At 37.3% G+C, this 25,071-nt stretch overlaps 2 protein-coding genes across 14 annotated transcripts in view; one reads left to right on the forward strand and one right to left on the reverse strand.

The window, feature by feature from the left end:
• The first annotated feature begins 671 nt into the window (after window positions 1-671).
• On the forward strand, window positions 672-5,875 carry LOC102655148. The gene is made up of 4 exons (XM_026440885.1): window positions 672-834; window positions 2,509-3,050; window positions 3,194-3,439; window positions 3,530-5,875. Exons 1-4 carry the CDS (start codon window positions 672-674, stop codon window positions 5,126-5,128), a joined length of 2,550 nt encoding a protein of 849 aa, XP_026296670.1. The 3' UTR covers window positions 5,129-5,875.
• The window catches only part of LOC411114 (synaptosomal-associated protein 25), a 30,691-nt gene continuing 11,272 nt past the window's right edge, over window positions 5,653-25,071 (reverse strand). For 3 of the 13 annotated variants that reach the window (XM_006567660.3, XM_394588.7, XM_016912269.2), the window contains exons 4-7: window positions 19,137-19,185; window positions 14,420-14,537; window positions 13,773-14,046; window positions 5,653-11,180 (exon numbers count right to left, since the gene is read on the reverse strand). In XM_006567660.3, coding sequence (XP_006567723.1) covers window positions 11,118-11,180; window positions 13,773-14,046; window positions 14,420-14,537; window positions 19,137-19,185 — 504 coding nt within the window. In that variant the 3' untranslated portion in view covers window positions 5,653-11,117. Of the gene's footprint in view, window positions 12,222-13,772; window positions 14,047-14,419; window positions 14,538-16,679; window positions 16,729-19,136; window positions 19,186-23,370; window positions 23,420-25,071 lie in introns of all 13 variants that reach the window. The other 10 variants (XM_006567655.3, XM_006567654.3, XM_006567656.3 and 7 more) reach the window with 6 other exon arrangements.

The raw sequence follows: 25,071 nt of genomic DNA on the forward strand, positions 1-25,071 counted from the left end.
AGTTTTTAACGAAGCCAATCCGAGTATCAGTTGTTATTATCATATTACTATTATTATTATTATTATTATTATTGTATTATTATGATTTATCGTTTTGTGCACGTATTTTTAAGAAATATTCAAACAAATTCTAACGCAGTATATATTATATATATATATATATATTTTTACTTATTCACTTATTGATACAATTACTGTAATCGTGTAATTTTATTACTTTAATATCACTGTATTTTTATTATTGTAACATCTATGATTAATTATATCCTTATCTATCCGCATTATACAGTGCTGATATACAGATCGATATTACCACGAGAAAGGAAAAGTTATGAAGTATAAATAAATAAATAAATGAATAAATAGTCTTTCTAATATTTTCGTGTGTTTTTTTTTTTGTTTTGTTTGTATAAAATTAAAAAAAAAAAAAAAAGAAGAAAGAAAAAGAAAGAAAAGAAAAACCCGTATTTCGTACGTTGGAAACGTTTGGTCGAAACGCGGCTTGAAATTGTGCGCGATCGATCGATATTATAGCGGGAAGTTGGCCGCAAGAGAGATGGTAGCGCGAACCACTTCAGAGGTGACAACTTTGGTGGCCGTTCGAGAAGAGAGATTATCGCGAGGGAACCGCAACAAACTGTCTACGATGACGATCATAAACTGCACGATACATGGGCCTGGTAAATGCCGTTTATAGCTGGCCTTCCGTGAAAGCACTCTACTTTTCTGTTTTCTCTATGAATCTGGCCGGCCTGATAGCCCTCGCTTTTGCCATCCTCTGGGCCGTACGATTCGAAAGAGGCTTTGGCGATTATCTGAACCTCATCACTCCAGGTTGGTCCCTATCCGCACAAAAACGTTTTAAAGTTGATTGATGACGGTCCAATGGTTACGTGCAGGCTATCCTTAGTCCCTCTCTATACCGAGAAATTCCCCATAAGAATTTTTTCAAACGTGGTATTAAAATATTATCTCCATTCTCTCTCTTTCTCTCTCTCTAACGATTTAGAATCGGACATGGAGAATGCGTCATCCTTGGTTATCTGTCCGTCTATCTATCTATTGAATTAACGATATCGTAAATGATAGCTTCGCACGAATTAAAGATCGTGATTTTAAAGATTATATAAAAAAGTGAAATGGAAAAATAAAATACACGTGCAACGTGCGTGTATCGAGAATATAAAAATTCGTATATATATATGATCACTGACTATATGAATAAAACGTGTATAAAAGTTTTGTTCGCCACTTTTTCTCGGATTATTTTCTCCTGATACGAAATTTTATTACGAATTTACAATTTTACATCGAAGGAAATTGTATATATAATAAATATGAAAATATAATCGAATTGTAGGAATACGATATGATAATACGACACGGAGAAATAGAAAGTGTGTATATATTTTGTTCATAAATCAAAGAAAGAAAATAAATGGAAAATTTAGTACCGGTGGCGCCATCTCGCGTTTGGATCGCCGAAGCTCCGACTTGTTACTAGAATAGCAGGATATGCGAGGAGGTATTCGTGACGTCACGGAGAAAGAGAGCGATATTGTGCGAGAAGGATAGAGAAGGTCAGCCATTATACCCCCACCACTTTGAAAATTGCATTGAAAATTAATTAATAATTAGTTTTTTAGTGCAAATTTTTGCATTTTTAAGCTTGCATTTCAAACTTAGAATCTGAAACGAGTTTCTGGTATAAATTTTAATAGGAAATTGTTTTTAATTATTAATTATTAATTATCGATTAATACATCGTATACGAACTGATGTATATCGATATGCGACATATTTTTCATTAATTTCGCGTTATTATGAGATTTATTTATAAATATAAATGTATGCATCTCAAACGTTGATTCCTTCTTTACATTTATTCATAATTTTTATTCGTAATTATCTTGTTATTTGCACGAATAAATCAATTATTTCTTATTCGATTATAAATCAAATAAGAATTTATGAACATTCTCTTTGATAATCATTAATAAATAATTTATTGGAAAGAATTTCGAATTAAAATTAACACGAGAAACTTCTTTGAGATCTTAGCTTTAAGATACAAGCTTAAAAGTGCAAAAATTTTTAGTGAAAAATTAATTATTAATTAATTTTCAATGTAATCTCTTTGAAGTGGGGAGAGGATGCCATGTTTTTTTTCTATCCTTCTCGTAAATATCGTTCTCCTTCTCTGTGACGTCACGAATACCTCCTCGCATATCCTGCTATACTAGTAACGAGTCGGAGCTTCGTCGATCCAAACGCGAGATGGCGCTGATCGCAACTTTCCAATTTTTACCTAACTTATCGACTTAGATAAATTTCGTCAACGGTTGTAATGGAAGAAGAGAAGCGAAAATTCTATAGTGTTCAGAAATATATATTTGTTCGAAAACAAAATCTGTTTGTAAAAATTCGAATGAACAATACACGTGTATTCTTTAAATTAGACACGATTCGTGCTAAAAAATTCTCCTATTTCTCGATAATGGTCATAAGATGAATTTTTTAGAATTCGCGTAACGCATGTTCGTTTGTATGTGTGTGGGTTAACGTGCAGATCACGACGAGCAGGTGACGGTCACGTATGGACCGGAATAATACTCTCCACCGCCTTGTGCTGTTCTCCTGCCTATATCCTGGGAATCAAATGTTGGTTGTGCTTGAGATTAGAGCCAACGAGGACCGACCTGGGGGATCGACATAAAGTCGACGATACGGCGGATCCTCAAGATATAAATCGACTTTTTTACTTCCACGTGGTTGCCTGTTTACTGTCGGGATTTTTGGTAGCGATTTTAAACGCGACTTATCTGATTCTGTTGAGCGGGTTCCAGCAAAAAAGTCGCGATGGCTTGACAGAAGCTATTGAGAAATACGGTATCGATATTGCCGTAAAGGCGAGGGTGGACGCTGTTCAAACTGAACTAGAATGTTGCGGAGATACCAATTACGAGGATTGGTTCCGAATTCCGTGGCTTAAACTGTCTATGGAGGGACCAAAGGATGTGCAGAAAGGTCCTCGGCTGGAAGGGCAGTGGGTATAATCGAACCAATTGTCGTTTAACCTTTCTCTTTATCTAAATTACTTTTCTCTCTCTCTCTCTGTCTCTTTCTTTTTTTCCCAATAAATTTCTCTATTCCTAATATCTGAATTAGCCTCCTTCTTTAAATCGTATGATAAAGATCAGCACCAGAGGAGCAAGAGGAAGAAACTTCCACGCCCGTAGACGTACCTTTTTCTTGTTGTTCCAATAGCATTCCTAAACCTTGTATTCATCACGACATTCTGAGCCCCAGTGCCGTGTACGATTACAATCCTAAACATTTGACCATTAGTACCAGTGGGTGTAGATCGAAGATTATAAATCGAGGTGAAGTTATTCGAATATTCTTGACAGGATACCTTCTTCTTTTATTCGCGTATCAGGTAAGCATAAGAGGAGAAAAACGTAGCTCGAAGTATTTTATTACATACATATACATATACATATACACGTATATATTTTTTATCTTTCAGATAACTTTATCGATTTTCTCACGATTATTGCAAACCGCTCACAGCAACGAAATGTACATAGGGCCTCAAAAGACGCGTTACTACGTCTGGATATTCTTCAAGCCGGAAGATTTTCCCGAAAACGGGATAAAGAGCAAACTACGGTTGCAAAGGAAACGGTCGAGAAGCAAGATTTCCACTACGTTCTCGAAAAGTTCGGACGAGGAGGAAATAAGTACGCAGCGTCCGAAAAGTAGGAAGAGCAGTATGAAAGTTTTAACGAAAATTCGCTCGAGAATCTCCTCGGTTAAATCGAAAAGCGTGCCTGTTATTAAATCTGCTTTATCCTCGAAGAATTTTCGAAGTAAGAAAAAATTCGCTCATCGTCATCAGTTGGAGGATATGGAGAGAGACGAAGAGGAGAGACCGGACGAAGAGAGGAAGCTTCTTTCCAAAACTACTAGATCCGAGATTGTTATGCTGAAAAATCATCTCTCCATTTTTTCTCTACTGTCGGACGATTCCTCGTTAAATTTGCCCCCACCGCCGCCGCCGCCGCCACTGTCGCCGTTTATACCTATCCTTGACGTAGAGAACGAAAGTAAACAAACCATTAACATCGTGGAAAATAATATAAGCGAACAATTCGCTACGATCGTAGAGGACAAAAGCGAACGAATCGTCGAGATGGTAGAAAACGAAAGCGGACAGATCTCCAAAATGGTGAAAAATGAAAATGAACAGATAGTGGTGCGAGATAAGAGCGAACAAATCGTCAAGATCGTAGAGGAGCATAAAAGCGAGCAAATCGCCAAGGTAGTGTCTTCAAAATCGTTGGAATTGGGAAAACTCGATTATCCGTTACAGGAAAGCATGGTCAGAATTCCGAACTCTGGTAGACGGATAAAGGTGTTGGAAAAATTTGGTAAAATTTGGGAACGCATCGATAAGGGTACGCAGCACAGAGAAAGCGGTGGAGCGGATATTTTGAAGAGAAATTCGAAAATTAATAATTATCTGAAGAAAAGTAGTCGCGTGAAATTAAGCACAACCGACGTCTACGACAGATTTCGTGGCACTCTTCAGCACACTCTGGCCAGAAGGGAAACCATTCAAGCCCAAAAAGAATTGAAAAAAGCGTACAATCCCAAAGTGGAAAACAATCCAGATATAAAACGTAGCCACGTTTTGGCAAAGATACGGCACAACATTCCACCCTCTTACCGTTTACTAGCCGACTTCGAAGCTCACAAAAGGCCTTTTTTACAAACGTATCCGAAATCATCGCCCCTTTCGCGCTCTTTCTCGCCTCCCCCTCCTCCTCTCCCTTCTCCCCTCTCTCCCTCTCCCCCCTCTCCTTCCCCTGCTACCCCTCCGCCTCCCGCTCCCCCTCTTCCTCCTCCTCTCCCACCTCCGCCCCTCCCTGCTCTTCCTCCACCGCCATCTCCGTCAAATCTTCGACTAAAGCCGATACCGCGAAGGCAACGACAATGCAGCATATGCAATCGTCCTGTTCAACAAAGCGCAACCTCTTCTTCCGAATCTCTCATCGAAGCTTACGAGAATACTCGAAGGTTTTCCAGTTCGATTCGAAGGAAAGCTTACGGCCCGTTCTCGTAGCGCACCGGTCGATCAAGAGGAGATCGCGTTACCTTACGAGTCGATCTACTACCACTCCCTGTTTAAATCCATCAAACGCAGATGGCACTCTTTTTGAGTGAAACGTTTCCATAGCGATGAATTAAAGTAAAGATGCATTCGCGAATGAACCGAATCGTAAAGAAAAAAAATGTAAATACAAGTAGGAAATAGTGGAAAATAAGAAAAAAAGAAAAAAACGATAGCTGGTAATAGAAATGTTAATACGAAGAGGATAAGGTAGAGAAGATAAAGAAACACAGTCGTACAATACTTGATGGTATTTATTTGCCGAGAAGTAAAATACACAGGCATTTTTGTTATAATGGTACTGCCGAAGAATACTTCTTACGTCTCTGTAATACATCTAGCGACAATACATCGGTACTAAAAAGAGAGAAGCTGATTTTTCATCAATTTGTCTGTTTTACCAAATGCTTTACAATATTTGCGTACTTTTCCCCCCTATCTCTCATCATCTTTGTGTTTCGTTTATTTTTTTCTTCTTTTTTTTTTTTCTTTCTTTTTTCTTTTTTCTTTTTTTTTTCACTTGTTCTACTTCTTAATCAGGCTTCGTGTTTACTCTATTGAATATATTTTTCGCGATTGCTCGTCTCACTGTTTTTTTTTTTTCGCTTCGAAAAATCGGAAAACGGCCGGCGCGCGATAGACATTCGTACGTTCGTCGTAGTCGAAAGAGAAGAGAGAAACAAAAAAAGAAAAAAAAAATAAAGATCGACGATACGTTGAAGAAACTCGTCACGCCGTGGTCGTTCTCGTCTCGGCACCTTGCACTTTTGCACGGTGGTCCCAATTTTGTGTTAAATCATCGCGATTTCGTACTCTGTTATTGCAAACGTTAAACAATCGGTTTCACGCAGTTTCTCGTCAGTTTCTCGATTAACAACACGCGCTATACCGCAATAACTTTGTCGAGGGGGTAAACAGTCGAACGACAAGCTTCGAACGAAGTTGAGTCTCGAACGAAATCGTCCCCCCTTTTTTTTTTTTTTTTTTTTTTTTTTTAAACGAAGGTAACTCGAGAGAAATTGCACGCAACCTTTTTTATACATAGACTTTGGAATACACTAATCGAACGAAAAAACAAACAACGGTTTTCAACGGTTTTCAAAATTTCGGTCGCGAGCGATCTGTCGCGAGTTTTCGCCTCTCCCCTTTCTTTTTTTTTTCTTTTTTTTTTTTTTTTTTTTTTTTTCATTTTTCAATGGTCGCTGTTCTCGCAGTTTTTTCGCCTCTCGTAAAAACCGCTTGTTCAATTATTCGCCTCAATAATTTCTTCTCGCCTCTTCTTTCACTCAATCTTCCCATTCACACCGTGAACCATTTCCCTTCTCCGCGCAACTACCTCGTCTATTTTCACCTATCTACGCGTCTAACTACTTAAATCTGCGTTATTCTATAATACAATCCTGTGAATAGGTATTTAAAAGTACGCGTACCACATAGACCTGTAACAAGGTTCGATATGAGTTACTCGTTCAGATACGAGGGATTATTTTGTAAAATAGGTATATAATATAATTCTTCGAATAGGCGGTGATAAATATTAACGACGAAGTAACAATACAATATTGCTCGATTTCGTATTGTATAATATATATAATATATAATATATTTATGATAATATAACAACGTTGTTCGCTCGCGAATAAAGATAATAATCTCCCATTCCCATCCTGAATCCTGAATCCCTCTCATCTTCCCTTTTTTTTTTTTTCCTCTCTCTCGTTTTTTGTTCTTTTTTTTCTTTTTTTAAAGGTCTACATAAGAAGGGGGCTCACCGCGCTCGTTCCATACATGTATGCATGTATATGTTTGTATCATATATATATATAATCTTTATATATATATATATATTTATACCTATTTATAATTGTTCTGTATATCCTTCCTCTGTTAAAGTAAATAATTACGATAGGCCTAACGATCTCGAGTAACAATCATAATTATTACCAATATCGGTGCATTTGCTCTCTATTTCTCGTTCTCTCTCTCTCTTTCTCTCATTCATTCATTCTCCCGTTCATCAAATTTCCATTCTCATTCTCTCTTTTAAATTTCTCTTAGTACGTTCGTCCGGCGAAGCGTCCAAGAATTTTGCAACCCATCGATTCCATCCCTTTCACGCCTCCTGCATATATATATCGATAATAAAAGCAAACGAACAAGCGAAATCGAAAGGAGCTACGCGTAATATATTTCCTTTCTTATTTGTGCTCGATTCATAACCATCGCGCATGCGCGCGACTCGAGGGCGACATCTTTTACAATATTTATACAATATATCGATATATATATATATGGTTAATTTCTTAAATTCAGAAAAAAGTTTACATATATATATATATATGTATACAATACGTAGTTATATGTATCGGTACACTCTTGATCTACATAAAAAAATCTGCACGACTCTAACCTTTTCGTACTCCGTACATATATATATATATATATATATGCTCATTCTCACTTTCTCTCTCGTTCGCTCGCTTTTCTCTCTCTCTCTTTCGCTCGCTCGCTCTTTCTCTCTCGCTCGCTCGCTCTTTCTCTCTCGCTCGCTCTCGTTCCATACATGTTCGTTTTCTCTTTGCTACGGGCTAATTTTGATGCTACAAAGAGGGGGGATGGGGGGATCAACGTCAGCGCTGACAGCATCTCTGGCTCTCTGTCTCTACGCGTTCTCTTAAAGCTAAAGAGGTAAGTGTAAAGATGCGAATACTGTTAAGGCTGGCTGACAGCTTAAACATCGCTCATCTGCAGTGTTGGATCCGATCTGCGGTAACCACGTCACTTTTTTCTCTATTTTTCACTCAATTATAAATTGACCTTAACCTTTTTAACGGAATTTTGTACGACACGGAGTCGAAGAAAGAAAAAAATGGAAATCTAGAATGAGAAATTCGCGTGTAAATTAAAAAGATCGGGATGGAAGATAAGAGATAAACGTGGTTATAACGTGGATACGCGCAGATCGCGATAGAAAATAACTGGGGAATCCCTGGACGCCGTGTCGACACAGCGTGCAATGGATTATTATTTATTCGTTCGTTCGTTCGTTCGTTCGTTCGTTCTTTCGCTCGTACAATACAAAGTAGAGGTACTTCGCTTCGTGTAAATACAATAATGTACAATCTTCGATTATTCTTTGTCGATTATTCCTCTTGCTCTCCCATACCGCGTCCGTGACTTGTTTCGTTTGGAGTTTAACCTTACAGTGACAACCCCGGCGCGTTAAGCGTGCGCGGGGCCGCAAGAAACGGAATCGATCTACGGTGAGTCGACAGATAAAACGATGAACAAAATTCTATCTACACATTAAACATCTTCCTTCTTCCTTCCCTTCCTTTCTTCCCACCTCTCTCGCTTTCTCGCGCCCTCTCCCCCTCTCTTTTCTTCTGCTCGAAACGACGCGTCTTCTTCGTTGTTTAGATCGATAATATCTTCTCTCTCTCTCTCTCTCTCTCTCTGCCTTCGCTTCTCCTTCCTTACAGAGCACGCTGCGCCCTCTCCTCACAGAAAACGACTTGTGCTGTCGCGCTAAACGTCCTCCTCCGCTCGTTCTGCGCTGCGATTCGTTCCGGTTCCATTGGAGTGTTCTCACGGGGAAGCGAGAATATTTCGTTGATCGCACGATCGTTCGGCGTGGAGCGTGGTTAATTATACGGTTAATTATATCGAGAAAAAGAATAATAAGCGGATAATAACTCGGATCATCTCTCGAAGGAAATATCTAAATATCTAAATATTATTTTGCCGCTTAAGGCAAGCTCCCTCCAAGATCCGTTCGATAATATATATATATATAATAAGTTCGTCTATACACGAACTTCTGGATTTGGATCGCGCAAAGACATGACGAGGTCGCTGCTGCTCCTCTCAGCACGCGGTTCGCCTACTACGACCCTACTAGCTGCTTCGAATTTCGACACGCGCGTGTGTCCCGGCATATATATATACGCGCATATACACACACACACACATACACATACACACGCGGTGTCCATCTACAAGTAATCGATCTACTGTACACGGATATTCTTGGTCGTAACGCTAATCGTGATAACAAATTACACGGTATGTATTTATCTATGTAGGGGAGGGGGGGGGGGGGAGGGATTCTCGCTGTGCGTATGTATCGTTCACATGTGCACTCCCACACGCTGTGCGATCTACACTATTCTCCCTTTTTCTTTCTGTTGTTTCTCTGTGTGTGTGTATGTGTGTGTGTGTGTGTGTGTGAGAGAGAGTAGATGTGTGATTCTTATACGATTGTGTGTGATATACGAATGTAATATGCGTGTGTAAAGTGTGCATGTGTATGTGTACAGGATCGTTTCAAAAATTTGCGCAACGTACACGCAACAACGATGCAGAGAAGAAGACAGCGTGTGCAGTACGTTCCCGGTTACTTACAACTCTCTGTTGTCATTTCTTGTGTGTATGCATTTCTGTTCTCGTTAATCTTGCGGGTAATCTTTAACCCTTAAACAGGCGCACGATACTTGACGCGTTTCGTTTTTGTTTTTTTTTTTTTTTTTCAGCTAAAGGATTTCTATTTTATTTTTTTTTTTATACTGTTCCTTTTTTATTTATTTTTTTTTTTTTGATTTTTTTTCCACTTTTTTTTTTTTTAATTAATTAATTAATTTATCATCAATAATCTCTCCTCTTATATTTTAGAAACTTTTTTTTTTTTTTAGATAAATCGTTAAAAGTGTAAACGCTATATCACGAGAGGAAGAACTTGGATAAACGTGCAATTAAGATGAAAAAATTTCTCTTTACTCGTTTATTATTATTTTTTACTCGTTTGCTCTCTATATCTCTTTTTTTTTTTTCTTTTTTCTCCTTTGCGTACTCTCCTTCTTGCGTAAATGCGTCTGCTTGTCTTTTTTAAAAAACTCTACCGAATCACTGAATTGACTTGACGGCGCTTATCTGATCGCGTCGACATCTTCGCTTTTACATGTAAATATTATCCGTAAATAAACTAATTTTTTTTTTTTATTTCTCTTCTAACTTTCTGTCTTAAATATTTCTACATTTAGAGATGAAAAAATTTGCTCTCTTAAGGGTTAAAGATGAAGTTCGTTAGGTGCGATCGAGCGGAATTCTTTGATAAGATTTTCACTCAGATACACAAGATAGCTCGTAACGTGATCAATAAATGAGTGAACAAAAGAACGAAAGGTCGACGAAAATATTAAAATCGTTAAAATATACAATCGAACTACTCGCTTACATACATAACAAAACGTAAAATAGAAAAAAATAAAAAAAAAAAAGTACAAGCGATATTATACATTCAAATAGAAATTTACTTTTACACATTCGTTGAAAATAAAAGGCACAGCACATACAATGGTACAATTTATTTCCCAGAAGGCAATAACTTTTTCGAGGCGATGATCGATTCCGAGCAACAATCAAATCAAATTAAATTAAAATCGATGCGAACGATCGTTTTTTTCTAATAAAACGTACGCGATTACCGATTTGAATTGTAAAATTGAAAGAAAAGAAAAAACGACGAGAGAAAGAAAGAAAGAAATTCAAACGCAGGACGGAGAAAGAGAACGTATGAAGAGAACGACGTTATCGATCGTGTTCAATCGCCTATTTGTCAACATGTCTGTACTATAGGTTCACGACCAAGTATAAGTACACTGTGACAAATAAAGTGACAAATAAATTAAGTAAGTATACGAGTACTTAAGTAACGGTATAATGAGTAATCGATCGTATGTATCATTTGTGACTGATGAGTTCTGGTTTTTATTATAAACACTGGTGTTGTTGTTGTTGTAGTTGTTATTGCTGTTGTTGTTGTTGTTATTGTAACTGTTGTTGTTGTTGTTGTTGTCGATAGTGTTGTGATTGTGATGATGGTGATGATGGTTATTTGGTGCTTGGTTGGTGGCCGACGGGGTGCAAGTGGTCGAGAGTGGCCTTACTTGAGTAGTTGATGGGCTCGCTCGTTGGCCACCTTTATCCTCGTCTCGTTCGATTCGCCCTGCGTGCCAAAAAAACAAACAAACGAAAGATCGTAACCCAAACTTAAACGTTCATTGTTGTTATTGTCGACCTCTCTTTTTAACTTTTCATTTATTCCGCTTCACTTTATTTCCTCGTTCACACGATTTGTCGTCGTCGTCGTCGTCGTCGTCGTCGATTATATTCCTTCTTCTTCGAGCTCCTCCTCTGTGTAAATTCGAACCCGATCGATGCAATTATATCCGACCGATATAAGCGGGAGGAGTGGTCGGTGAAAGAAGAGGCAAATTGAATATTCAACGGGGAATATTGAATCGATTATTGAAGGGAATGCTAACAATAAAGGAGAAACAGAGCTCGTATTACGTGCCATTTGGCGCGACAACGACGATGACGATGATCCTGTGGGGTTTCATCCGACAAATAAGATTCCAAAGAAAAGGTTAAACACGTCGATATCATCGTCGTAGCACGCGCAATAGTTATTAACCATATGTGTATAATTATAGGTATTATAATTATCCACGTGAATGTAAAAAAGAAGAAAAAAAAAAAGAAAATTGGACGCGACGACGACGCGACGACAAAGAAAGAATGGCGAATGGGTTGTTACAGAAAGGTGTAAGAGAAAACTAAATGCGTATACAGGGAGATTGCACTAAGTAGACGAGACATAAAACACACGTAATATTGTAAATCGATGTAAACCGGAAGGCTCGATGATTTCGTTGTAGCACAAACAGGTGGATCGAGTTGGAGACACGAGTTGGGTTGACGGTTGGGTTGGCGATGTCCGACCGACGACGAGAAGGCAGAAGAAGGGGTCGTGGGCGTGTGAGCGTACAATATTTTTGGAGTTGATATAATATACATATATATATGCATATATATATATACACACATATATATATATTTTGTTTTTTTTTGTATTTTTTTTTTTTTTTGTTTGACAATTTGGGGCTCGGAGGAGACGGGTACGTGGGCAGAGAGACGCATTTTACTTGAGTAGAGCGTGCGCACGCTGATTCGCCACGGCTATCCTCGTTTCGTTTGACTCGCCCTGCGGATTATCACAGTTTGGATTTGGTCACAAGGTGGCACAAGATAGAGAATTTATTTGTTTATTTTTATTTTTTTCAATCGAACGTAAGGAAAGAAGAAACAGAGAAGGAAAAAGATTAAAAATAGAGAAAGATAAGAAAAAAAAAAGGGGCAACAAAGCGTGTGAGATACGGTCAGGATTGACCAAAATAGCTAAAGGTGCGATAATTTTCCATCTGTTTCTTTTTTTTCGTTTCCTTTTTCTCTAGCATTCATATTCTTCTCTTGCTTTTTTTTTTGAACTCGTGATTGCAGAACATGGTTGAACATAGACGACACACCCCGTGGCAAGGGTGGCAAAAAAGAAGAAGAATGACGTTGGTGGTGCGATAACGAGAAAGGGTTAATTAAAGAAGGGGCGGCTAGTCGTGCGGTGCACGTGCGTACGCATGCCAACGTGAAAACGAAACGATCATTTATTTCCCTGTTACTCGAAAGGTGTGCATATATACATACATACATAAATATATATATACATATATATGCTGTAATTACTTCGTTCGATTCCCAATGGTGCAATATTCCATCTCTCTTACAACGATCGTTTCGTTTCTCGATAAATAGAAGTTCCGTGCCAATATAAAAATGATGTGTATGTATATATAAATATATATATATACCCTATATAAATATATATAACATAAAAAATAGAGAGAAAAAATATGTTTTATCGAATGCGGTCTCCTGAAAGATGATATATAAACTTAGAGATCTTTCGAAGAACAAATGACTCGAGGAATAAGGAACACGTGAGAGAAAAGTGGGGGGAGAATAATCGCTCGCAAGTGGAACGTATACTCGTACGATACGTTGCCCATCGTCGGCGGCCAGAAGTATAATCGGACAATCTTTGGAGGAAACGCGAAATTTTATTTTATTTTTTTTTTTTACAAAATCATGCTGATCCGTTCGGTATTTCATTTATGAAATGATATCATGCAAATATATCGAATAATAATATCTTTTTGACCGAGAGTCTCTGATTTGATTCGGAAAACAAAGTCTGGCAAGACCGCCGTACAGGATTTGATCGAGGACGAGAAACGGGATTCGCCGCGAGGAGGCGAGAAACGTCGATTCTTTTTTTGGGATCGCGCCAGGGAACGACGTTATGAACTGGTGGTAAGGTAGATCGAAGGGCAATGTAAGAAAGCGAAAGCGACAACGAACGTGTTATGCGTCGCTCTGAGCGCGTGCATCGCGAGATAAAGTAATCCACGCGCATGCTCCGTGGAAATAAAAATATATATATATATATAGCGGAGCTAATCGTACGTATTTTATAATTTCATTATTAATTGAATCTATCACGGATCTTCCTCTCGTCTTTTCAATTAATTTTGCATCATTTTCAATTAACTATCATCATTACAATTATCTTTTTATTAGATTAATAGATAACCTCAATATATGTATATATATATATATATTTATGAAGAGAGGAAGAATCGGAATAGATCCATCGAATCTCGTGACTTTTTCCAAACTCAAGCCCGACTCGTTTTCTCACCTTGCGATTGATCCTGTCGATTTGCCGATTCTGATTCTCCAGCTCGCTACCCATATCGATCGCCATGTTTCTCAGATTACCGATCATCGTGTTCACCTGGCCCATATTCTCCTCCATCTCCGTCTCACGGGCATCGTTCGTGATCTTGGCGATATAACCGCCCTGCGGGCCGAGCCCGTTGCGATCGTCCATCACCCGTTGGGGTTGGTTGTTCACCACCTTACCGTCGTCGTTTCCTTTCCACGTCCCTTCGTCCTCCTTGAAGCTCGCGCCTCTGTATAACAAGATCGTTTCGTCAGTGTACGTACGAATATATATATACACATATATACACACACATATATACACGATTCGAAAATAAAAGAAGACATTGAAAGTAGTATCGTTAGCAAGTATTCAAACATTTTTCGTATCTCATCTCGTTGAGATATCGTGGAAAAGGAAAAAGAAAGAAAAGAAGTGTCTTTGATCCTTGATCATTTCTAATGTAAAATAAAGGTTGAAGAGAGGCTGTTTTTTAATGTCGACGACGTTACGTAAGAATTCTGTTGTGTGTAGAGAGAGTGTGCTGGAAATAAAGAAATTCGATTCGTAAGAGTGTGAGAGAGAGAAGGGGGGAGGTTAAAGCGATTTCGGGACAGCCCTACTTGTTGCATGGAAGAACGCAGAGGCCGCAGCACTTTTCCATTCCCGTGAGATTTTTCTCGGCCTCGCGCATGTCGGCGTTGATTTGGTCCATACCCTCCTCGATTCTGTCCAGTTGTTCTGTTTCATCGTACGAAAAAACAACGTTAAACATCTCCATCCTGTCGGTATTTCCAACAAAAGAGTATATATATATATATATATATAAGTGTCTCGAAAGAGAATGGACAGCAGGCGTGAAAATAAAAAATTCACTCCGTGTACGATCTACTTCTTTGCTTCTAATCGAATTTATTAAAAAAGAAGAAAAAAATTATCGAATTACACTCGAGAAAGGAGAAAGGAAAAAGAGAGAGAAAAAAAAGAAACAGGAGAAACACAATAAGCTGTCCCATTCTCTTTCGAGAATTATAAATTTGTTCTCAAAAATTGAAGTGAATCGTCATTTTCTCGAGTCATCGAGGAATAGAGATTTCTTTCTCGTCATGCTTTCCATTATTTCTATTATTTTTCTTTTTTATATCAATAAATAAATTGCAAAATATTCTACGTACTATCTACTCCTTGATCCTAAATGACGATTTGGTGGTTTTATAATACTTTACGAGGATTCATCGAGAGATTCGTCGTTGCATTGCTGAACGTTAACGCTACGTCGATAAAATTTATCGCAATCGTCCGGTTCGAATTAAAAAAAAAAAAAAAAAGAATAAATAGAAAAATATAGAAAAATAGTAATGTACATACATTTATCATCGCGTTTCAATCAGAGTATAAAGAAATGAATTTTTTCTCTCAACGATCCTCGGAAAAGAAAAAAACGAGTGCAACGAAAGTGCAACAGCTAAGCAAAGAGTCTCCCTACTAAGGGTAACCTAAGATCCTAAGATTTGGGTGAGTAATTCTGTATGTATATTGGGGGGTGTTTTCGGTGGATTCTAAGGGTAGTGGGTACGAATTGAACAAAATATTATATTTCACGTTGAGAGAGTTAACGCGGTGATGCAAAAAATAGTGCCGGTCAATAAGGTAATAATAACAAGTACAGTAACAAGTATTGCAATAGGTTTTTGACTTACACCGTGCCGGAAGTACCGGAGGGATGCGTTTAAAAACGTGGAGCGCGTGTCGTGCGACCCGATTACGTCTGTTACATCTCTTTGTGACGTAATTTTACTTTTTTTTTTTTTTTTTCTCTTGTTTTCTTTTTTTTTTTTTTGGTTCGTCTACTTGTATTTCTGTATTTCTCTGTTTTTTTTTGTTCATTCGCCTTCGTGAGATTACGTTCACGGAAGGAAACGGAGTTAAGAATAGGAGGAAGCAGGCGGAGAGAACGATAGGACGCAGAGAGAAAGATAATAAATAGAGAGATATATATAGAGAGAGAGAAGAGAAATAGAGAAAGAAAGAGAGAGAGAGAGAAAAGATAGAGGCAGAGGAAGAGATAAAAGAGAAATATAGGATAATAGGTAGCAGTGGAAGAGAGCAGAGCGATGATCGAGAGAGAGAAGAGTGAGGGAGATGGAAAGAGAAGAATGCAAAAGAAGGATATATATATATACATATATATATGGTTATAAGGTTAGGATTAAATAAGATGCAATAACTGTATTGGAAAAAGAGAGAAAGAAAGAGATAGAGAGAGAGAGAGAAAGAAAAATAGAAAAACTCAAGAACAAAGGGGGGGAAAAAAGTAAGTTGATGATTATTCGAACGTAAACGATCTGAGCATTGAAGGAATGTGATAAGATGTTGAAAGAACGAATCTGTTGTCTTTTTTTTTTTCTTTTTTTTTCTGTTTTTTTCTTTCTCTGGTTCGGTATCAATCGTTTCGATCGAAAAAGTTAAATTTCCGATATAAAGGGATATTATGCATAGTGTCTGGACGATATTATTACATTTAGTGTCGTGTATATATTATATATATATATATATACACACGTATGTATACAATATCCAGTGTATAACTATATACGATATCCGTACGATAATTATATACGAATATTATATACATATCGGCGGGTAGGAGAACGTATGGAGGACATATATATATATATAAAAGTAAGAAGTACATATAATTGGTCGTCGATTATCGTTGCTTTCGTGTTCAGTCATCGAGACCATATGGAAATATTGAAATATATTTATAATTTAATTCAAGTTACTTGTAAAAAAGACGTTTCTTTTTTTTTTCTTTTTTTTTTTTTTTTTTTTTTTACGTTTAAGTTTAATGTTTGTTATGTCTAGATTGAAATGGCTTACCGCCTTGCTCGTCCAGCATTACGAGGGTTTTCATCCCGACCTCGTGGCTCTAAACAGGCAACCGACCAATCAGCGGCGTGTTAAACGTGAGATAATATACAGGAAGCACCGTCGAAACGCTCCCTCGCTTCGCTCCACGACACAATTTCTTTCGTTCGTTTATTTTTCTTTTTTCTTCTCTCTCTCAATTCTTCTCGCGTGCCTCGTCCCCCCCCCCCCCCGAATAGAGAGAAAATCCCGAAACCACGATCCTTAAGCTCGTTTAATCGCTGATCAACGAGGAATCGGACCGCCTCGAGTTCACCGCGAACGATTTCCATTCAGAGAGGCAAAAAGAAGGGACAAATTAATTAAACACGTTTGGATCGTTCTAAATATTCAAGCTTTATATTCGAGTCTCGTCGCTATTGTTGTCCTCCTACGTAGTAACGTATAAGTAAATCGTCACGAGGTGTCGCCCTCGTTACATCGAATCGTTCGAATCGAGAAAGTCGGATTCATCGTGGACAGCGCCTCTACAATATATATCTCGTCCATCATCCTGGTGACGGATGACGGACAGAGGAGGAGCGAGAGGGCGCGTACGGCGACATTTTATCCTGATTATTATAATTCTAATTGCGGGTCAGGCTGCTGGAGGACTGGAGGAAACTCTTTTACAGATTTTTTTTTTTTTTTTTTATTCAATGAACTAGAATTCGATGTGTTCGAAGTTGGATTTACCAACCGAGACGACGCGTTCGAACGAACGAGAGAGAATGCATCTTGAAAATAACAGATGGCGTCTGACCGTCGTCTTCCTTCCTCCGCTTCGAGAGGATCGAGAGTGTTTTTCGAGAATGAGAGAGGGGAAGGGAGGGGGAAAAAAAAAAAGAAAAAGAAAAGAGAGTAAAGAAGATGAAAATTCATTCGAAGAATGAACAACGAATTGACGGGAAGCGAGGAAGCGACGAGGGACGACGTTATCGATCGAGCCATTGGTAAATCCAACCGTTCCACTCCGGGTGGGGTGGGGGAATTGGAATAACTCTATATTGGATGTATCATATATATATATAAAGGGGATTATTAAATCAAATATGCACGTGAAATTTTTTCAAGATAGCAAAAGAAATTACAGCTACGGTTATGAAAAATTATTATTATATATAGGCAGCTAATATACTAGGCGGTCACACGTTCTTATTATATATATAAATATATATATATAAAATTCTGTTCTATCACGGAGGGTGGCTTCAAAGTCTCGTCAAGGAGGATATGATGGATAATCGAGTCTCTAGATCGAGAGAGAGAAAGAAAGAAAGAGTGAGTGAGTGAGAGAGAGAGGATGAGGTGGAAGGGGGTTCAAAATGGATTTCAAATTCGATGAAGCGAATCGAGTTGAAGGGCGAGTGGCGAGGCTGGCTCGGTGGCGATGATGCGAGAAGTCGAATGTTAAATAGGAGCAGACAAAGGCGTAGAAGCAGATTAAAGGAAGAAAAGACACGCTTCGGTTTTCCAGTAGTAGTGTAGGCACCCAGAGGTACCGTGCCGCTGTAAGATGCAGAATTAGAAAGTTGTTTTTAGCTAAAGGACAGAAAAAGAGATCAGAATCAGAGATATAACGCGCGTTTCAGTTCCCGGAATCACAGATTAGGCGGAAATCACGCTACATCTGTATTTGTTAAGTCTGTTAAGTCAGTCGTCCGTCGATTTTTTTTTCCCCACAAAAAAAAGTCAAGCAAAGTTCTTATCTCTCGTTCCTTCTGTAATTTTCCATGCGTATTTTTTCTTTTTCTTTTTTTCTTTTCTTTTCTTCTTTTCCCGTTTGCGAGTCGAGGGTCGCGTGTATTTTTTTTTATCGAATCTCGATCGATCGTGAACGAAAATCTCTCGGTTGAATCGTGTTACGCCCTACGTCGAATAATCGCGATTTCTCGGGGAAATTAATACAATATCTGTGACTCGACATGGATCAATAATAACTCGCGAGAATAAAACGAATTGAATTGTACGTATTTAGATAGATAGACGTGTCAAAGTGTGTCCTGTATCAACGAATATAGATATATATATATAGTCCCGTCAACCGTGGAAAGTGTACGAAAAATAAAAAGATCTATCTTTTCTCTATTTTTTTTTTGTTTTTCTGTTGTCTTATTAAAATTAAAAAAAAAAAAAAAAGAAAGAAAAAGAAAAAGAAAAAAGAAAAAAATCGTCAAATCATAATCGAAATCGAGTGAACTGAAAAACTTTATTATTCGTCCTTACTCTTGTATTACTTTTTGCTTTTTTTTTCAATGTCCCATTTTTTTTTTTTTTTTTATTTCTCGATCACTTTGCTCTCGCCTTTCTTTTTTTTTTTTTTTTTCTTTAACATTTTCAATACACATTCTTCGAGAGAAGAATTAAGTCTTTTTTTTTTTTTTTTTTTTTTTTTTCTGTTGTTTGTTTATTGCTGAGGGAACTGCTTACCGCCTTGATGATCTAACATCGTCAGAGTGTTCGCTGCGACATCCTCGCTCTACGACAGGGTCGAAGGGCCCACACGTTAACGGAAATGAAAGATCGTTCAGTGATGCGCGTGAACAACTGCGAAATTAAGTCAGAGACAAACAAGCAAACCGGGGGCACGCCTTGCCACATTCATCATCATATATATATATATTCGTATTTCGTCGTTCATCGAATCGAAACGACAATCAAAATGAGTCGAATGCGACGAATGGAATCTCAACTCGAAGCTGCATCTATCGTTGAATTCGAAGGAATTCGAACGGAATAATATTTCGTGTCGTGTGACAAAACGTGCCAGGTTAATAATAAAAATAAAAAAGTTTATATTTTTTTCTACGAAAGAAAAAAATTCTGTTCAAAACGTACGTCCGTGAAGAAGGATGATGATACAACGATGATGAGAAATTTATTTAATTGTTATTCCTCGAAATTTTTCTCTTTTTTTTTTAATCGGAAATTCCTTGCCTTATATAATTCAAATTAATTTCTCACGGACGGACATCCTGAACGTGACGATAAAAAACGTGGAAAACAATAATAATAATAATAATAATAATACGAGAATACAATAATAACGACGAAAAGATAAGGTATTGTGGATGGCGCGAGGAAAAGAAAGAGAGAAAAAAAAAAAAGAAGAGAAAAAAAAAAAAGAAAAATGATGATAAGAAAAATGACGATGAGATATCATAGCTAATTATTATTATTATTTAGAGCAAGTGGAAACGAATTACTAGCTAATAAAGATTCACATGGATTTTCAACTTTCACACGGCGACATCGACGTAACACACGACGTCTGCTTGCACCATGCGCATCGCATTTGCTAAATAATTATATATAAAATTAATTCGCAAGGATATAAAGGATATATATATACATATATATATATATGCAATGATAATATATATATATATATATACATATATATATATATATATATATATATATATATATATATATATATATATATATATATATTGATCTTTGGCAGCTTCGAGGATGAGAACGTAGCGGATACCTACGTAACAATAAGAAAATCAGAATTCTACTACTGGTAATAAATACTCGGCTCAACAACATACGGAAACAAAACTATGTACAAACAAGAAGGCAACGAGCGGTGGCAAAATGATCACGTGGCTCGTCGCCGCTTCCTTTCCCCTCCCCTATCCTTGTTCGTCGATCGTTGCTTCTTTGTCGGATCGAACAATGTAAAAAAGCCATATTTAACGAGACGCGCGCTACTTTTCTCCGGCTCGAATCAATAACAATAACTAATATATAATCGCACAATCGCTTTTTATATATGCACGATATATATAATAATAATAAAATAATAATAATAATGATGATGATGGTAATAATAATAATAATAATAATAATAAGAAGAAAGAGAATAATAATAATAATAGTATGTACACGACGGCATCGGTAAACTCGCAGAGGTAAAAAAGCGGAGGGCAGATAATACCTACTGTTGGTAAGACGACGGTCGACAAAAAAATACGTTTGATGCAAAAAAAGGAAGTCAAATTAAAGAATAGAAGAAGAAGAAGAAGAATATACGTAATACGTGTATACATATATGTACATATATACAAACATGTGTATGTATCTGTAGAGTACATATATATATATACAGAGAGAGAGAGAGAGAAGGAAAGAGAAATTAGAAAAGAATAAAGAGTGAAAAGAATAAAACGACAGAGAAAGATAGATAGATAGTTAGAGAGAGAGACAAACATCTAGCTCTAAACGTTTACGAATCATTAAGTAAGAAGTACTTGTCTGGGCTTTGTACACTAAAGAAAATGAGGTAAATACATGGGCTTATATACATACTTTTAAGCGACGTATATATGTATATAAACGTTATCTAGATTTGATACGTATATATTCGTATATATAAGTATGAATAGATAATATAATAAATAATAATGTACGTATTATTACACGTTGACTGATAAGCGACACAGCTAGAAGCTTCGTGTTTTGCTACGAAGTAAAAAAAAAAAATATACACAATTCGAGAAAGAATGTGTGTATTCGTGAGAAGAGAGATAGATAGAGAAAGAGAAAGAGAGACTGACTGACAAAATACGTATACGTATGCGTCTAAATCGAGATGCATACATATGAGATACACACGTCTACGCTTCGAGTATTTTATTGTTGCGTATAGAAAGAGAGAGAGAGAGACAAAAGAAAGAGAAAAGTCCGTCGAGAAGTAGGGAGATAGAAATGAAAAAAAAAATGTGAGAAACTAAGAGAGAGAGAGAGAGAGAAAGAAGCCGAGTAAGAGAAAAGTCGTAGACGCACACAAAGGGGGACGAAGAAAAAAAAAACAGGACGTTGTACAATAATAATAATAATAATATAAACGAGTCAATTTGATCCCGCGCATGATGCTCTCTTGAGTTGATCGATCGATTTGAATTCTGTGAAACAGCAGATTTCTCCGATATCGAATATTCGTATATGTGTGTACTGACAGCACAGCAGCAGCAATAGCAGCACCAGCAATTAATGTTTGTGATTAATCAATTGTGTCAGTATTATATTGTCAGTATTATTAAGTAAGTAATTAGTGTCGTTTTCCTAGTAAGTAAATTGCCTGTGCAAAAGTCCAGGGAAATTTCGATTTCTTCCAAATACAAATACAAAATATATAATAAAATATATATTTCAACTTTGACGACGCCACTATTTTCCGCTTCCACTTTTGCACTTGACTGGTTGTAAAGAAAAGTTGACAAATGTTAAACAGTATTAATAGTGTTGATGGTGTGAAACTAGGTAATCGGTAAGGTAGTAACGGTAGGTAGTACTAATAGTAGTAATTTTGTAGTAGTAGTAGTAGTAGTAGTAGTACGGCTGTAGTACAGTGGTAGTTGGCTGTCGCTTTTCATCGTCAATCGCGAATTCGCACTGTCTCGTTCGACGCTTCCGCTACAATTATTCTACCCGTTTATATTTATTTAAAAAGCAAAGAAAATCTACCGCTACTTCTCGTTGCAAGAAACTTCACCGAGCAGGGAGTTGCGTGTATGATTCTACCAAGTTTTCGTGACAGTGTATACACGATGTAGGTGGAGAGAGAGAGATAGAGAGAGAGAGAGAGAGAGAAGAAAAAGATGGAAAAAGAAAAAAAGAAACGATAAAAACAGAAGAGAGAACGTCATTTTTATTGATCGAATTATTAGAAGATGAGCCAGTTCAACGAATCTCGAACAGGTATACACCTGGGGGAGAGATATATCCGGTTTGACGTAGAAACCGCGGCGAGGTAGATCGATCGAGAGTGTCTCTTCGCGCTTCACGGTGCATATATGTTTATTAAAAGAATGCCTTCCCACGACCCGAGTAACGAATAAACAGTGTCGGTTGGAAAAAAATAGAAAGGGCAAAAAACTGAAAAGAGGAGAGACGGTTTATACATCGCGATGATCGATCCACGCCTTTGGTCCCTTCCTTCGGCCGCCAATCAACCGACGAACCGTAAAGTCGACGCGTATGCTATACATAACGTGCGTATCGATTAGAAACGCGGATAAAATTCAAAAAAAAGAAAAAGAAGAAGAAAAAGAAGAGGAAAAAGAGGAGGAGGAGGAGGAGGAAGAAACTACCTCTCTCGAAATCGGAATGAGAGAGAAGACACGCGTGGAGATACGTGTTAACAAATCTCTCTCTGCGAAAAAAAAGGTCAGGAGGTTGCGAGAGTGTGCTCGAGATAAGCGACCGTGGCGAAGTGTCTATCGATTTTTTTCAAAGTTGGAAAAGTACAGGGGACGAAAGTTCTCGAGCACGTTGGACGATAAAAGAAGGAATACGGAAGAGAAAAGAGGAGGAGGAGGAGGAGGAGGAGGAGGAGGAGGAAATGAGTCCGCGAAGGAGCAACGCGATATTATCGGTATTCCCATCCCACTCGCCTGATCTTCGAATTGGAATTTTTTCGCCACGGGGAACGATCTTGAAAGGAGAGAGAGAGAGAGAAAGAGAGATAAAGAGATAGAGAGAGAAAGAGAGAAAGAGAAAGAGAGGGAAAAAATTCCTTTGTGCTTGGATTAGGTGTGACACGAGACACACACATACACACAAGTTCAATTGTAATGTAATTCCTTGTGAGAGAAAGCCGAGGAGGTTTCCTTCTTGTTGTTTTACTTATATGGCTAAAAAGCGATTCACTCACCTCCCTGGTCATCGAGCGCGACCAGAGTACGGATGCCAGCCTCCTTGCTCTACGACAGACACAGAGGCAGCACAACACAGACAACCACCACCAGTGTTAGAGAGTTGTTTTTTCTTTTTTTTTTTTTTTTTTTTCTTTTACTTTTTTTTTTTTTTCAGTAGTAGGTATATAGTATATAGTAATATTAGTAGTATATTAGTAGTATATAGTATTACGACAGGTAGAAACGGAGGTTGGTGTAAAACGGAAAGTCGGTGGATAGAATTGGGCAAAGTAAGTTTAAGGTGGTATCTTTTCACAAAGAATACGGTGCTGGATATATTATATATACGTGACCCGGATCAGGCTAGTATTATTATTATTATACGCGATAATTAAAAGAGTTATTAAAAAATCGGTTATATTTAATAGTTTTTTGTTTATATTCTGTTCTCGCTTTTTTTTTCTTTTTTTAATTTTTTTTCAAGCCTTTGACGCGCTCACAACGATAGGCGATTGTAATAATATATATATATGTATATGTATACGTATGTATATATATATATGTATATATATTATACCGCCTGTAATGCAAAGATAGGTGGGCAGATTGACGGACACGTAATATGTATAGATTGACGATATATATATACAAGAGACACGTTATCGTTATTACTTATTTATCGGTCTTGGCTCGAATGAGTGATATATATATATATATATATATTTTTTTTTTTCGATCTCTAGATTAGGCTTGTCGCTTGTTGTTGCTGTTGTTGTTCTTGATGTTGTTATCGATCATGACGATGTTGTTGTTGTTGTAGTTGTTGTTGTTTTCCTGTTGCTCTGTAACTGTCGTCGCCGTTGTTGTAGGTTTATCTATTAAACTTTATTTATTTATTTATTTATTTATTTACTTTATTTATTTTCAGATCTCTTCCTTCCGGCTAAATTCGAGATTTCGAGTTACAAGCGTGCGAAGGCTCGCACAGATTTTGATTCTTTTCTCTGTTATTTGTTTATTGTTCAATGCGTATATATTTTTTTTTACTTTCTTTTTTTTATAGCGTTTCTACGTACTCTTTTTTTATCATCGTATATAACGCGCGAAGCGAGTCGAAAGGACCGCTCTTTTTTTTTTTTTTTTTTTCTTTTTTTCATTGGGAGGAATTCTCTCGTTCTCTTCTCGTCGCCGGTCTTCAATCGTCCCTTCTTCTTCCATCCCATATCTTCGGAACGGAAGGGAAGAGAAAAGAGAGGATTCTCCTCGGAAGAGAAGAGAGGTCGAGAAAGAGAAAAAGAGAGAAATAGAGAGAGAGAGAGAGAGAAAAAAAAGAGAAATAGAGTATAACAGAGAAGATAATTAATATCGAAGAGGAGACTGAATATCCATAAGAATGAAAAGGAAGTCATCGCATTATATATAGTGTATGTAAAAAAAAAAAAAAAAAAAAGAAAAAAAAAAGTACCGCAGAATACAGATCGATACACAATATATATATATATAGATTTCTTTTTTTTTTTTTTTCTTTCATGGAGAAATAAATTGAAATAAAATAAAATGCGCAATACAGAAACTAAAGGTTTCGATCGCAATTTGAGTCGCGAGAATACGATACAATTTTTCCACGATAAATTTTAAAAGGAAGAATAAGAGAAAAAAAATTGAACACCTGGAACGATTTTCCTGGAACAATTTTCCCGGAAAACTTGGGAGAGATC

The sequence above is a fragment of the Apis mellifera genome, linkage group LG5, assembly GCF_003254395.2.
Source record: "Apis mellifera strain DH4 linkage group LG5, Amel_HAv3.1, whole genome shotgun sequence".
Taxonomy (NCBI): domain Eukaryota; kingdom Metazoa; phylum Arthropoda; class Insecta; order Hymenoptera; family Apidae; genus Apis; species Apis mellifera.

Bases quoted from the DNA above. Each gene is read 5' to 3' on its own strand.
- LOC102655148 (XM_026440885.1), top strand. From the start codon at position 672: ATGGGCCTGGTAAATGCCGTTTATAGCTGGCCTTCCGTGAAAGCACTC. The intron at 3,051-3,193 runs GTATAATCGAAC...ATCGTATGATAA, and splicing joins CTCGGCTGGAAGGGCAGTGG to AGATCAGCACCAGAGGAGCA. The intron at 3,440-3,529 runs GTAAGCATAAGA...TTTATCTTTCAG, and splicing joins TTCTTTTATTCGCGTATCAG to ATAACTTTATCGATTTTCTC.